Below are 14,399 nucleotides of genomic sequence, written 5' to 3'. Positions count from 1 at the left end.
TGATCAAAAAGCAAATGTAGTAGGAACCCATATTTACAAAATACACAGCTCTACACAGATAAGACCACAGATGATCTTACCTCAGGAAGTCTGAACTGGACACGTGACTCACTTAATTTGTGCATTAGAAATGGCTGAGTGACAGTTGTTTGTAAACATTGAATTTGATCCAATTAATTCTGGTTAAAACAGGTGAAATAATGTACAGGTGACTCTCGATGGCTCGAACTTTGATCTCTTGAAGTTCTCGGTCTCTCAAAGTGAAATCATGGTCCTGATTTTTTTCTCTACATAACAAAGCAAATTTACTATTGATCTCTCGAACATTCGATCTCTCGAAGTTCTTGATCTCTCGAAGTGAAGTTGGGTCCCGTAAAACACATTTCATTGTTTTTCACTCTCGATCTCTCGAAGTGGTGGTAGCGTATACCCACCGTTACCCAAGCGTGTAATAATTTCCACTTGGGCCTTACCTGGATTTTGTTGAATGCCGGAAATTATTAGGTGTTTACATAGTTGAAACATCTCCGGTGCTTCTTTGTGGAGGTGACACACTTGAGTATATGATTGGTTAATTGGCCAGTTAACAGCTTGTACTGGGGTTTTGAGTCGTGATGATTAAAATTATATATAATCCGACTATGAATAAAATCTATAATTTGTTTTGACGTGACGAGAAATCAAGTTTTATACATAATTTAGAAATCTACAGACTGTTAAATTTCTCGAGTTTGTTCTTTTTGTGTAAAGTTACTCTAAACATCGTTTTACTCATTCGTTAGAATTTTTGTTTTGGGTAAAGCAACATAACATTGTGCTCTGTTTAGTTTGCGATAGTAAAGCATAAACTTTGAAATGTTTATTAATGCAAAATAAGGTTTAATTTTTATTTTGATATCAAAGTACCTGACGAATATGAAGGAAAACATGTCAAAACGATACCAGAAAATCTTGTTTGTATATATTTCCGGTTACTGTAATTCTTAACCATACCGGCGGACCTTCCATTTCCGAATTTCGATCTCTCGATTTCTCGAAGTTTTATCAAGGTCCCTTGAACTTCGAGTTATCGAGAGTCACCTGTATGACATATTGTACAGCCTCATAAAAATGTACGTGCATTGATTTAACAATGTTTTTACAAGGTGGACAAAATTTGTCGAAATTTGGACCATACAACATTAATTATCTCTCCCTTTGAAAAGGGTGTGACCCTTCATTTGAGCAATTTTAAACCCCCTCTATCCAAGATTGCTTTATGGTAAGTTTGGTTTAAATTGGCCTTGTTTGTAGTTCTGGAAAAGAAGTTGAAAATGCAGAAAGTTTACAGCCGGACACCAGCCATAAAGTGATCAGAAAAGCTCACTTGAGCTTTCAGCTAAGGTGAGCTAGAAATTAAAGTCCTGCAAAAATTTCTGGATTTACAATAATTACATCATTCATGTATTAAAAATTGGATCCCTTTTACCTACCAGATAGATATCACAGAAGTCGGTGACCCAGAAGTTCTGTAATGCTTTCGTGCAGACTTGCAAGTCATAAGATTTAAACCCCTCGTTACATAGTTCCACCATGTTACACAGACGACTCAGTATCCATTTGTCTATCAGGTCAGCAGACAGCACCAAGGGATCACTATATTCCACAACAGCGTCAGTGCAGCTGGTCACAAACTTGAAACCATTCCAAATTTTGTTGCAGAAGTGCCTCCTTGCTTGGACATGATCTACATTCATCGGGATTTCATCATCTACAATAAAAGGCAAAATTAGTAAGGATGTAAAACTTATACGGTACCAAATTTGATGCACCAGATGCGCATTTCGACAAATAATGTCTCTTCAGTGATGATCAACCGAAATGTTTGAAATCCGGAATAACTATGAAGCCTTAGAGCTAAATATAGCCAAAAACAGCGTGCCAAAAAAGTGGAGCAAAGATATCACACAGTAAACAAAATTATGTTTACACAAACCTACAAGACCCCCCCCCCCCCCCCCCCCCCCCTCATTTGTTGGAAAAACTTTGAAAATCTGCAGAGTTTGACCAAAATTATATTTTGCACATCCAAACTTTTCATTGTACCTCCCTCCCCCAACTCTGATACAACTTCCTGCAGGCCTGGTTACAATACATAATGACACTAATACAAAACAAGAGGTACTGTGAGCAATGCTCACTAAGAATACCCCCCGCTTACCCCAATCTCCCAAAGGGTGTTGGTAATAGGTAAAACTTCAGTATTATGATCCAAAAGGTATCTAGGAACACAGCATCTCCATGCGATGAAAAAAGCCATTAAAGAATTTAAAAGGAAACCATATTGGTACTTCGATGTCCAGTGCACGTGACCTTTGACCTTTTGACCCCAAAATCAATAGGGAACATCTTCATCCCATGAGTAGTCCATATGTATGATATGGTGACTGTAGGTGGAAAGGATAACGCTTTAGAGCCCGGAAACCATATTGCTACTTCAATGTCCAGTGCGCCTGACCTTTGACCTTTTGACCCCAAAATCACTAGGGAACATCTTCATCCCATGGGTAGTCCATATGTATGATATGGTGACAGTAGGTGGAAAGGATAACGCTTTAGAGCCCGGAAACCATATTGCTACTTCGATGTCCAGTGCGCCTGACCTTTGACCTTTTGACCCCAAAATCAATAGGGAACATCTTCATCCCATGGGTAGTCCATATATATGATATGGTGACGGTAGGTGGAAAGGATAATGCTTTAGAGCCCGGAAACCATTGCGTCTACAGACGGACGGACAGACAGACAGACAGACGGACAACCCGATTCCAGTATACCCCCCCACAACTTGTTGCGGGGGGTATAATAAGCAAATACTTTCATAGGGAAAAATTAATACAGTAAAACCTATAAGATTTCTGAGCTAAAAATATGACTTTTTTACCAACTAGTTATTACCAATTCCAAACACACACATTTCGTAGTTTTAAAAAATATAGATTTTGCTTCAGTTTATAAATAAAGGATTTTAAATTTCTGAACATTAGTCACTGTTCTGATATATGCAAATAAACAATCTGCTGTCATCATGATCTGGCAACAATTAGATTTAAAACGTTAAAGTGTAGTAGATTAGTTAGTAACATAACTGAGAAACAGACCTTTGAAATCATAGGAACACAACATAAATCTCAGAGCGTCCGTCCCACAGGCCGGGATTCCCCTGGGAAAATCCCTCCTCTGGCCCTCCTTGGCTGTCTCCGATTCCTGGGCAGACAAGTTACTATCTTCTACCTTTTTATGCAAGTCCTACAAAATGTTGGCGAGTGTAACATTGTGGCATCAATTACATATTTATCTGAAAGTGTTGAGGGTTGGAACAGACTGAGAATAAAGTGCACTGCTAGGGTACATGATAGGCCTGTCTAGAACTACATGTGCATGATGCATATCTATGTCTGCACACTTGAAGTCACAAGCTGTGACAATGTCATTTGAAAATACATTGGAATAAAATTACTGTATTAAACATACCTCAAGTTTTCTGTAATGAACAGAAAAACATGAAAGCACTTTCTTTGGGACACACCATTACCAAAAGATGCATCGACTGACAAGACTTGACGATCCTGGGTTACAAAGTGTGCAAGACAGCAATCATATACAACTTCACTATGCCTAGCCATTCAATTAAAAAATGAGGTCACCATGACCTATCCTTTGGTCGCAACATACCGTTACCACAAGTTCCATCAACTAAGCAAGTTAGTTCATCCTGCATCTCTCAGTTTGAAAGATATGACCCCGAAACAATTTCACTATGCATAGCTATAGAATCCCAAAAGTAGGTCATCATGACCTACTTTTGGATCATGTCACACCTTCCAGCCAAGATTCATCAACAGACCAGTTTGGATGGAGCTAGGTCTTACAGTGTGCAGATATGATCCGGACACAATTTGAGCATGTACAGCCATAAAATTCCAGAAAGAGGCCACAGTGACCTACTTTTGGTTTGTGAAACATATTACTCCAAGATGCATCAACTGAACAGGTTTAATGGTCCTAGGCCTCACAGTGTGAAACATATGACCCAGACAAGAAAAAGCTAACAGGTGGACAGAAAAGCCCATACCATAATATGGCCCATAAAAATATGGGCATGTAACGATAAAACATACTCAAAATATTCAGTATGATGGAAAAATACGATATATTTTATCATAATTTTTTCCTAGGTGAATTAGACCTATTACATGCAAACAAATCCTATGTAAATAAATCTTTATCATCATGTACTTGAACTAACCTCAAGTGTAATACCAGATATCACATCTAGTGGATCTATGACATTGCCCAAAGATTTACTCATTTTCCGTCCATGGGCATCTCTCAGCAACCCATGGAGCAATACCTGTATTGTAAATGAGAAGTTACAAATATTCTCTTGTGAAACAGCACATGCTTGTTTATATACGAGCCTCTGGCAAATAATGTGTACTAAACAACCTTAGAAAATGGCAGCTGATTGGTCAATTTCATCCCCAGCATTACCATCCGGGCAACCCAGAAGAACAGAATGTCACTTCCTGTTTCCATGAGACTGATGGGATAATATTTACTCAAATCAACTGTCTGTAAAATAAAAATTAAAGTACCTGTAAGTTAAACAGTTTGCATTGATACCTTGATTAGATCTCTTGAACATGATAGATGAAATCTGCTGATAGTATTTTAAGGAACAAGGTAAACCTGATTAGGCCATCCAAGTGGTGAGAATGGAAATAACCCCGAGGAAAACCAGGTGTCCAGGACGTCTTCATCTAAATGAAGAATAGTGATATAACCATACAATAATAAAATATTTTCATGCTGTTCCTTTAAAAATTTCTTTTGTTATCTCTGACAGACAACAAAGAGTGACTGATATACATGCACATGGTGAAAGCCTACAAGTATGTTAATTTTCAAAAGCAAAGTTACTAAATTTTTCATGAAAAGTGAATGTACAACTTTCTGATATATATATGATTCTTTTGCAAAATATTAGATTTATATCAGTGTGGGCAATATTGAGCATAGATTAAAATTGCCCTACACAAGGTACAATTGAGCATAGATTGAAATTGCCCTACACAAGGTACAATTGAGCATAGATTAAAATTGCCTCTTCACTAGTATCCAGTACTTGCTATCTTTACCTTGGTTTATCACTAAGTCCTCTTCACTAGTATCCTGGGCTGAGTTTTACTAAACTTCTTATCTTACGCAGGAAATTCTGACTTAAGAATTTCGTACGTTTTAATTTAAGATACGATGCTTCTGTTTTACTAACGTGTTCTTAAGTTTCCATCGTAAACTTAACTTGCGAAATATCCGCAACTTACGATCTGACGCTGCGCAATCGCATTTGTTACTTTCGCTTTCATTATTTCATAGTACATGTAAATTCAATATGGGTTTACAGCAGTTGATGGGGTCCTCATTGGAGATTTAACAATTTTAAAGCAAATAAAGTTCAAAATAAATAATTACTAAAATCTAAGAAATTTTTGTACAAAAATATATTTGTTTTTTATGATTGCATACGAAATATCAATCATATTCATACTTTAGTCAGTATAGATTTAAGAAAATTGTAAAGAAATTACTTTGTGATAAATACACTGAAACCTGGTACAATAATCGAAATTTATTAATTGACGGGAAACTGTGCACTTATTTTAAACTTAAGGAGCACTTTGGTTTTGAGAACTATCTTAATAAAATTAAAAATTTTGATATTAGAAGATCTATTTGTAAGTTACGGATATCAGCTCATAAATTAATAATTGAAGTTGGTAGATATTCTGGTATTACTAGGAATGAACGAATATGTAACAAATGCAACTCCGGTTCATTAGGTGATGAGATTCATTTTTTTTTTATTAAATGTGAAAAGTTTACTGATGAAAGAAAATCTTTTTGTGGTGCTATAGAAAAAACAGTTAAAAATGTTACCAAACTCAATGATGAACAAAAATTCATTTACATACTATGTTCTGAAGAGCCATCCATTCTAAATATAACTGGAAAATTTATTTTGAACAATATATGACACTGTATTTGTATATAACTATGTGTTATGTAATCACTTCTCTCTTTACTTGTATATGTACATTATTTGTGTGTATTTTCATGCTGCCCCTTGAGGGCCCTTGATTGGAAAATAAAATATGTTCTATGTTCTATTCTTTTTAAAATACATTTCAAACTATTGTAAAAAGGATATGAAAACGGAAATACATTTTAAACTATTGCAACCGCCGCTTTGGCCTACAGGTAGAGCGTTCACCTCGCATGCGGAAGGTCGTGGTTCGAATACCAGCCACGACAGACCTAAGTCGTTAAAACAGATAGTGACAGTTCCATCGCCAAACGCTCGGTATCAGGTGTGAAAGTCACGGTTCCTCGGAGATGACTTTATTTTTTAAACGGATGTCCCGTGTCACAGTAGGGTGGTACACTAAAGAACCCTCACTGCTCAATGGCCGTAAGCGCCGAGCATAGGCTTAAATTTGAAGCCCTTCACCGGTCTTGGTGACGTCTCCATATGAGTGAAAAATTCTCGAGAGAGACGTTAAACAAGATACAATCAATCAACAAACTATTGTAAATGACTACAATGTACATACACTGTACAATACACTGGACCATCCTCTTAATATATATACTTCACATAACAAAATATATGTACATATACATGTACGAAGAGAAAAACCTGCAAATTTTCCGTCTCACCATTTTTCAACGATATTGAATTTTTCGGTGCATTTACCAACACATGCCCTGTAAAGGGTGTAGAAGATGTACACCAGAAAATGTACATTTTTGCTCTTGGTTACAGAATGATGTACACTATTCGTGACTATGTGGTCGGTATAGACAAATCAATCGTGTCTTCGTATTTTAAAAATGGAAGTACACATGTATTGGAAATAGACAAATATGTGTTCTACCAACTCGGGGGTGGGGGTTGGATATTGTGTACTCCTATCTCTATATGTAAACCGATATAATTATTCATTTTCTTAATTTCAAGCTTGGGGGACGGTCGTTCTGACCCTCGCCTACACATTATTGTTGAATCGGTATATAGAAAAAAAATAGTCAATATTTCTGTTTGATAGCAAGCCCGGCTGTGATAATCCTGAAATTTTATAAATGTAAAATAATCCAAGTGTAACGTTGGAGTATATTTCAAAGAACAAATTAGAACAACACCATATTGTACAAAATACAATTAATAAATAATATTACAGCATTTGCGTATAATAAAATATAAATAATTTGCTATATGTAGACCTACCATGTTAGGATCCCTCCCCTCATTTTTATAAGGATTCACTGAGACTCATTCAAAAGCCTCAGTAGAATTTGATATACAGAGTTTGTAGCATGGCTCATTTTTGGCGTGCAGACTAAAAATTGGGCCCGGGAGAGGGTCACGTATATATATATATATATATATATATATATAATATATGTTATTTTGTATGTGAAATTTACGCAAAATTGACATCGTCACGTTAAAAAAAGTCAAACAGTAACACACGCGCACGCGCGGGGGGGGGGGGGGGGGGGGAGGGGAGAGAGAGAGAGAGAGAGAGAGAGAGAGAGAGAGAGAGATTGCTTCTTTGATTTTAGATACGCTTTGTATTTTATGTTACACAGAACAGTTTCTTCAATATTAGATCCGCCACTTCATCATTTGCATTATGATGTCAAAACATAGAATATGACGTCACATGTCATTATTTATTGTGTGGAGATTGAACTCTGTGGTATCCTAAAAAGTATTCTTGGAGGTGAAAATTTGGGAAATTTCCAGTGAACTGATTAGGCCTACGTGTTTTCGAAAACTTATAGCCTAGCGTTCAATGAGTTCTATATTTGTCACAGTGTGAGAACTTCGCTTCTGTCGCTAAAATTTCAACGAGGACGCAGAGGTTTGTTTTCATTTTGTCTCAATATTCTCTGGAACATCGAACAGCATGAGGGCAGCCATTTTTATTTAGTTAACAATTAACTTACGAAAAAAAATGTTAACTTGAGATAGCCCATAGGCTGTCGTGGAGTTACGATGATTTTTTTAACGTAACTAAGTTATGAAGTTTGATAAGACGGATTTTTATCGTAAGTTAAGGTTACGATGAAATCTTGAACTTACGAAGTTTAGTAAAACTCAGTCCAGTACTTGCTATTTTTACCTTGGTTTATCACTAAGTCCTCTTCACTAGTATCCAGTACTTGTATCGCTTTTTTTACTGCCTCCTTGTGAGTTTTTGCTACAACCCATACACTCTTCTCTAGACTCTTAAATGTTGAAAAATGACACATTTGAAATTTTTATAAGTTGTCCATGGACATTCATGGCCACCAGTTTTCATGCAAAATTATTTAACAATATAATATCAACATATCATATAACGTGACAATTATGACAAAGAATGCAGATATGATGGCTAATCTGCAAGCTTTAATATTTGGATGTTTCCACCCCACCCACCCAAAGACCTAGTTCCGTCTCATCAATTTGACCATTTTGAGGTATGTACAAGTGTTATTGCTTAGTGTCTCCTTCATTGCAAATGTACAAACAGAATGTATTAGCCACATCCTGAGGTCTGAACCCTCTCCTGAAAAGGTAACAATTTTACGAAGACCACGATTGAGTTTAGATACATGAATGTCAATTATCTTATCTCAGTGCTACGTATACAATGTATATAAAAATGGTTTTAATCGACGCATACATCCCAGATTTTCTATTATTTAGAAAACTTGCCCAAATAGCCGACATTTTTGACAATTTTCTACGAAACTGTAAAATATCATCTTTGTGACATCGTATTCAAATATATAGGAATGAATTTGGGAAAAAATTAATTTTCATTTTTGTTTCACTGTATTTAAATACGGAAATGACCGAAATTCAGAGATATCAATGAATGGTTTTTGACACAAGACTAGAAATACACAATGCATGATGCTGGATGATTGATTGATTGACTGTATATTTCTTTAACGTATCTCTCGAGAATTTTTCACTCATATGGAGACGTCACCATTGCCAGTGAAATGCTGCAAAATTTAGGCATATGCTTAACGCTTACAGCCTTTGAGCAGGGAGGTTTCTTTATTGTGCCACATCTACTGTAAAATGGGGCCTCTGTTTTTGCGGCCTCATCCGAAGACAGATAGCAAAAGGTCACATACATTGGAGTAATTCATGGGGTCCTCAATGCATGTGATGATATGTGTCTGTTTCAAAGGACACAGTCCATGAATCAAAGTTATATACTACTTAACACGCTATAGTTATATACTACTTAACACGCTATAGTTATATACTACTTAACACGCTATAGTTATATATACTACTTAACACGCTACAGTTATATACTACTTAACACGCTACAGTTATATACTACTTAACATGCTACAGTTATATACTACTTAACATGCTATAGTTATATACTACTTAACATGCTATAGTTATATACTACTTAACACGCTATAGTTATATACTACTTAACACGCTATAGTTATATACTACTTAACACGCTACAGTTATATACTACTTAACACGCTACAGTTATATACTACTTAACACGCTACAGTTATATACTACTTAACACGCTATAGTTATATACTACTTAACACGCTACAGTTATATACTACTTAACATGCTATAGTTATATACTACTTAACACGCTACAGTTATATACTACTTAACACGCTATAGTTATATATACTACTTAACATGCTATAGTTATATACTACTTAACATGCTATAGTTATATACTACTTAACACGCTATAGTTATATACTACTTAACACGCTACAGTTATATACTACTTAACATGCTACAGTTATATACTACTTAACACGCTATAGTTATATACTACTTAACACGCTATAGTTATATATACTACTTAACACGCTACAGTTATATACTACTTAACACGCTACAGTTATATACTACTTAACATGCTATAGTTATATACTACTTAACACGCTATAGTTATATACTACTTAACACGCTACAGTTATATACTACTTAACACGCTATAGTTATATATACTACTTAACACGCTATAGTTATATACTACTTAACATGCTATAGTTATATACTACTTAACATCCTATATAGCTACATTGTATTCATCATGGTTAGAATTTCATGGAAAAGGAGTAAACAACAAGATGCGTTTGTGAAACACAAATTCCCCCGATAATGGCCAGTTCCGAAGATGGCCAAGGTCACAAGGGCAAATATCTTGGTACCAGTAGAAAGATCTTGTCAAAAGAAATGCTCATGTACAATATTAAAGCTCTAATATTTATCATTTAGAAGTTACGACCAATGTAAAAAAAAAATTAAAAGTAGGTCAAATGTCAAGGTCAAAAGGTAACGGAAAGGTCTTGTAACAAGGAATACTCATGTGAAATATCAAAGCTCTATCACTTATTGTTCAAAAGTTATTAGCAAGGTTAAAGTTTTCAAAAAGTAGGTGAAACTCCAAGGTCACGGGGTCAAAAATATTGGTACCCACGGAAAGGTCTTGTAACAAGGAATACTCATGTGAAATATCAAAGCTCTATCACTTATTGTTCAAAAGTTATTAGCAAGGTTAAAGTTTTCAAAAAGTAGGTGAAACTCCAAGGTCAAGGTGTCAAAAATGTTGGTACCCACGGAAAGGTCTTGTCACAAGGAATACTCATGTGAAATATCAAAGCTCTATCACTTACTGTTCAAAAGTTATTAGCAAGGTTAAAGTTTCAGACAGAATGACAGTATTACAGAATTACAGAATGACAGATAGGACAAAAACAATATGCTCCCCGATCTTCGATCTCGGAGGCATAAAAATTTACAGATATTAAACACAGTTTGCATGACATTTTTTGTGTCTAATCTTTCACAGAATATAGAATTTCTCTGCTGTTTGAATAAAGAATAAGGAAGAAAGAATACTAAATTGCTAAATTAGATAATCTGACCTTGGTTTTATCATATGCTAGATAGGCTGGTATCCTGTGCCCCCACCACAGCTGTCTCGATATACACCACTCCCTGTAGTAAAATAATTTACATTTATGTATTTATGTACACACAAACGCAATGTGCCCATAATATGCATTAGTGTATGTATGCAGGCATGTTGCTGCCTATAGCAAGTACACAACTGCGTAAACGTCATTTGCGAGAGAGAGATCTTTGCCATTAAAATATTTGTGCACTAAAAATAACTGCATTATATAGTCCGTTTATAATTTAATCAACATAATAACGTCCATTTAATCAAACTTAGAGGCCTTTTGGAATTTCAAATCATTAACATCATGTCGAATAACACTTTAATGTACATATGTGTTTACATGCAGTAGATGATTTTAATAGAATATTCTTTGTTATCAGTAACATTTACCATATATACATGTACCATGCAGTAAAAAAACAAAGAAAACAACCTTGTAAAATAAATGTAGAGTCAATGAAAGTACACATGGTGAGTTGGCATTATATAACACTTTAGAAATAATTTTGTGAATTCTTTTAGGTTTGGAGATTGACAAGAAACCCTGCTTCTTTGCACGAAAAAATAGGTGATTTCATAAGTAAAACCCAGGAGCTTCCGGGGGCTTTGTCCCCTGGGCCCCCACCATGGCTTTGCCCTGGACCCACTGGAGGCCTCAAGGCGGCCCCATACCCCTTGCCATAATTTGTGTACATTTAATTTTCTTTCTGGCAATGCGCCTGGTATGTTTGTATATATACATGTAATAGTTACCAATGGGCATGTACCCCTGACCTAGGGGTAATAAATTTCATTATTTTGGTAGCTATGCACCCAGTTTGTGTGACAAATGTTCAGAAGTTTGAAGATTTTAAAGATCTGATCTCATGCATTTTTAGTAGAAGATCCAAATAACCCCAAGGTGGGTCCATAAATTCCGACAAGGGTCCATAAATTCCGACTAGGGTCCATAAATTCCGACTAAGAGAGCATGAATACATTGTATAACAATTTCAGGGACCTCCTTGTTCTATATAGCGATGTCAAACTCCCCGTCGAGGCCTCATTTCGTCACCTAAGAATAGACCTCTCCTATGTGACGCAGCACAGTATACAGATTTGTATATTGTGAGTCCGCGATTATCACGCAGGCAAAAAACACTAAAGAAGTAGTTCGCAGTTAAAAGTTTGAAGATATTGATATTAAGAGCATTTATATAAAAGTATGGATTTTATTTTAAACAAAATGATCAAAAGATCATTAAAAAGTAGGGAGACTCTGTTCAAAGTATAGTGTAAAGTAATGAACTTGATGTTTACGTTCTTGTTTTGAAAGTTGTTTACGTTTGACGTTATGTTTTTTCGTCATTCTACAGTGATGTCACATTATACGCGGCCTAAGAAATTGCTATCCCATAATGCCTAAGTGGAAGAGTTTGGTTTGTGAGCAAACGAACTCTGGTGGAAGTTTGATAGCGATGTACCAAGTTTGTCTGCTACATGTGCAGGAGAAAATTCAAAGCATTTCTGGTATATGAAACGTATATTGCCTCACTCTGGGGCCAGTCACCTGACCCACATATCATGAATTTCACTGTTTGAAAGAGGCATCTGATAACTACATTACACTGTTTGTAAGATACACAGGGGTATAGAGAAGAATGTTCTATTTTTAGAGGTGTTGCCCCCCCCCCCCCAAGACCCAAAAAGGGTAAGGACCATGAAAATCACAGTTCTCATTCCCCTACAGATGCTACATACATAGCTTACATTGGCCAAACATGTTTTAACAACAAGATGAAAATGTTCCAATGTTAACAAATGATGGACGACCATTGCACGCTGATTGCAATAGTGACCTGAGTTATTCATTTAAGATTCACTAAACGTTTAGCATTACCTCGTAAAAATAAGCACAATCAATCAATACACACAGAATGATTCACAACATGCACTGATTACGTTACAAAATAAAAAGAAAAAAACTCATACTGTGCGTCCTTCAGCCAATTAAACCACACTTTTTCATGATATTCTGGTACAAAACTAAGCTGCTTTGATTTCACAGCCTGCAATAAAAAAAAAACCATATTTAATACATGAATAGTTTTAAATGCTTTATTGATATTTTTCCCCAAGACAATTCTTTAATATACTAACAGAGATTACTGGATAATTACCTCTACAGCCATCTCCGACATTTCTTCCATGTTGATAAACCACTGATCCATGACCATTGGCTCAATCACATCCTTAGAACGGCTAAATGTACAAAAACATATTCTTCAGTCATCAAATCACCTACAGATAGGAATAGTATTAACTATACTTCATTTTAACACAAAAAACATAACACTAACATACATTGCCTGACAGCCAGCCGTGATTGCTGGACGCCTGTAATTTATTGTATTCTAAATACACTATTCGCAGAAAAACAAGGCGTTTTCCACATATACAAAAAATAAGATAACCTTCTAACTCCATATACAGAATATGAGCAATACATAAAATTAATAACAATCACTTTTAAATATACCTCATAATCCCCTCTATATAGCATCAGGGCAGGCCAGGAAAAAACTAGAAATAAAACGATGAAAATCGTAAAAATCTCTAGAAAACCTGTGTCCGTTGCCAAGTGCCACTTGATGCAGGGGGTTATGAATGGACCTCACAACTTATTTGTAAATTTTTAACCTTTGCATGGCATGAATGAAAACATAAGATTTAAATATATATTAAGTTTCGTCTATCTCGTGATGAGAGGCGGCTAGAAGTGAATACCTGAATTGCAGCTCGAATACCTGTTTTTCTAACTCACATTCTATTGGCTAATAATGGATCATTCCATTCTACCTGTACAATATACTGTACCGTCAATACAACATTTTCCCGCTATTACTAACGAAACGCGGGAAAATATAAGTACTCACCTACAGATAGGAATAGTACTCACCTACAGATAGGAATAGTACTTACCTACAGATAGGAATAGTACTCACCTACAGATAGGAATAGCACTTACCTACAGATAGGAATAGTACTTACCTACAGATAGGAATAGTACTTACCTACAGATAGGAATATTACTCACTCACAGATAATAGTACTCACCCACAGATAGGAATAGTACTCACCTACAGATAAGAATAGTACTCACCTACAGATAGGAATAGTACTCACTCACAGATAGGAATAGTACTCACTCACAGATAGGAATAGTACTCACCTACAGATAGGAATAGTACTCACCTACAGATAGGAATAGTACTCACCTACAGATAGGAATAGTACTCACCTACAGATAGGAATAGTACTCACTCACAGATAGGAATAGTACACACCTACAGAGAG

General features: G+C 35.7%; 1 protein-coding gene across 2 annotated transcripts in view; it reads right to left on the bottom strand.

Annotated features, from left to right (window-relative positions):
* LOC125682162 (valine--tRNA ligase-like) overlaps positions 1 to 14,399 on the bottom strand; it is a 47,233-nt gene that overhangs the window by 16,966 nt on the left and 15,868 nt on the right. For both annotated transcript variants that reach the window (XM_056156273.1, XM_048922553.2), the window contains exons 10-18: positions 13,223 to 13,304; positions 13,035 to 13,111; positions 11,026 to 11,098; positions 8,229 to 8,334; positions 4,732 to 4,802; positions 4,489 to 4,614; positions 4,289 to 4,393; positions 3,141 to 3,288; positions 1,473 to 1,750 (exon numbers count right to left, since the gene is read on the bottom strand). In XM_056156273.1, coding sequence (XP_056012248.1) covers positions 1,473 to 1,750; positions 3,141 to 3,288; positions 4,289 to 4,393; positions 4,489 to 4,614; positions 4,732 to 4,802; positions 8,229 to 8,334; positions 11,026 to 11,098; positions 13,035 to 13,111; positions 13,223 to 13,304 — 1,066 coding nt within the window. The remainder of the gene's footprint in view (positions 1 to 1,472; positions 1,751 to 3,140; positions 3,289 to 4,288; positions 4,394 to 4,488; positions 4,615 to 4,731; positions 4,803 to 8,228; positions 8,335 to 11,025; positions 11,099 to 13,034; positions 13,112 to 13,222; positions 13,305 to 14,399) is intronic.

This window comes from Ostrea edulis, chromosome 2 (assembly GCF_947568905.1).
Source record: "Ostrea edulis chromosome 2, xbOstEdul1.1, whole genome shotgun sequence".
Lineage (NCBI taxonomy): Eukaryota > Metazoa > Mollusca > Bivalvia > Ostreida > Ostreidae > Ostrea > Ostrea edulis.
This window is presented reverse-complemented; position numbering and strand designations above follow the sequence as displayed.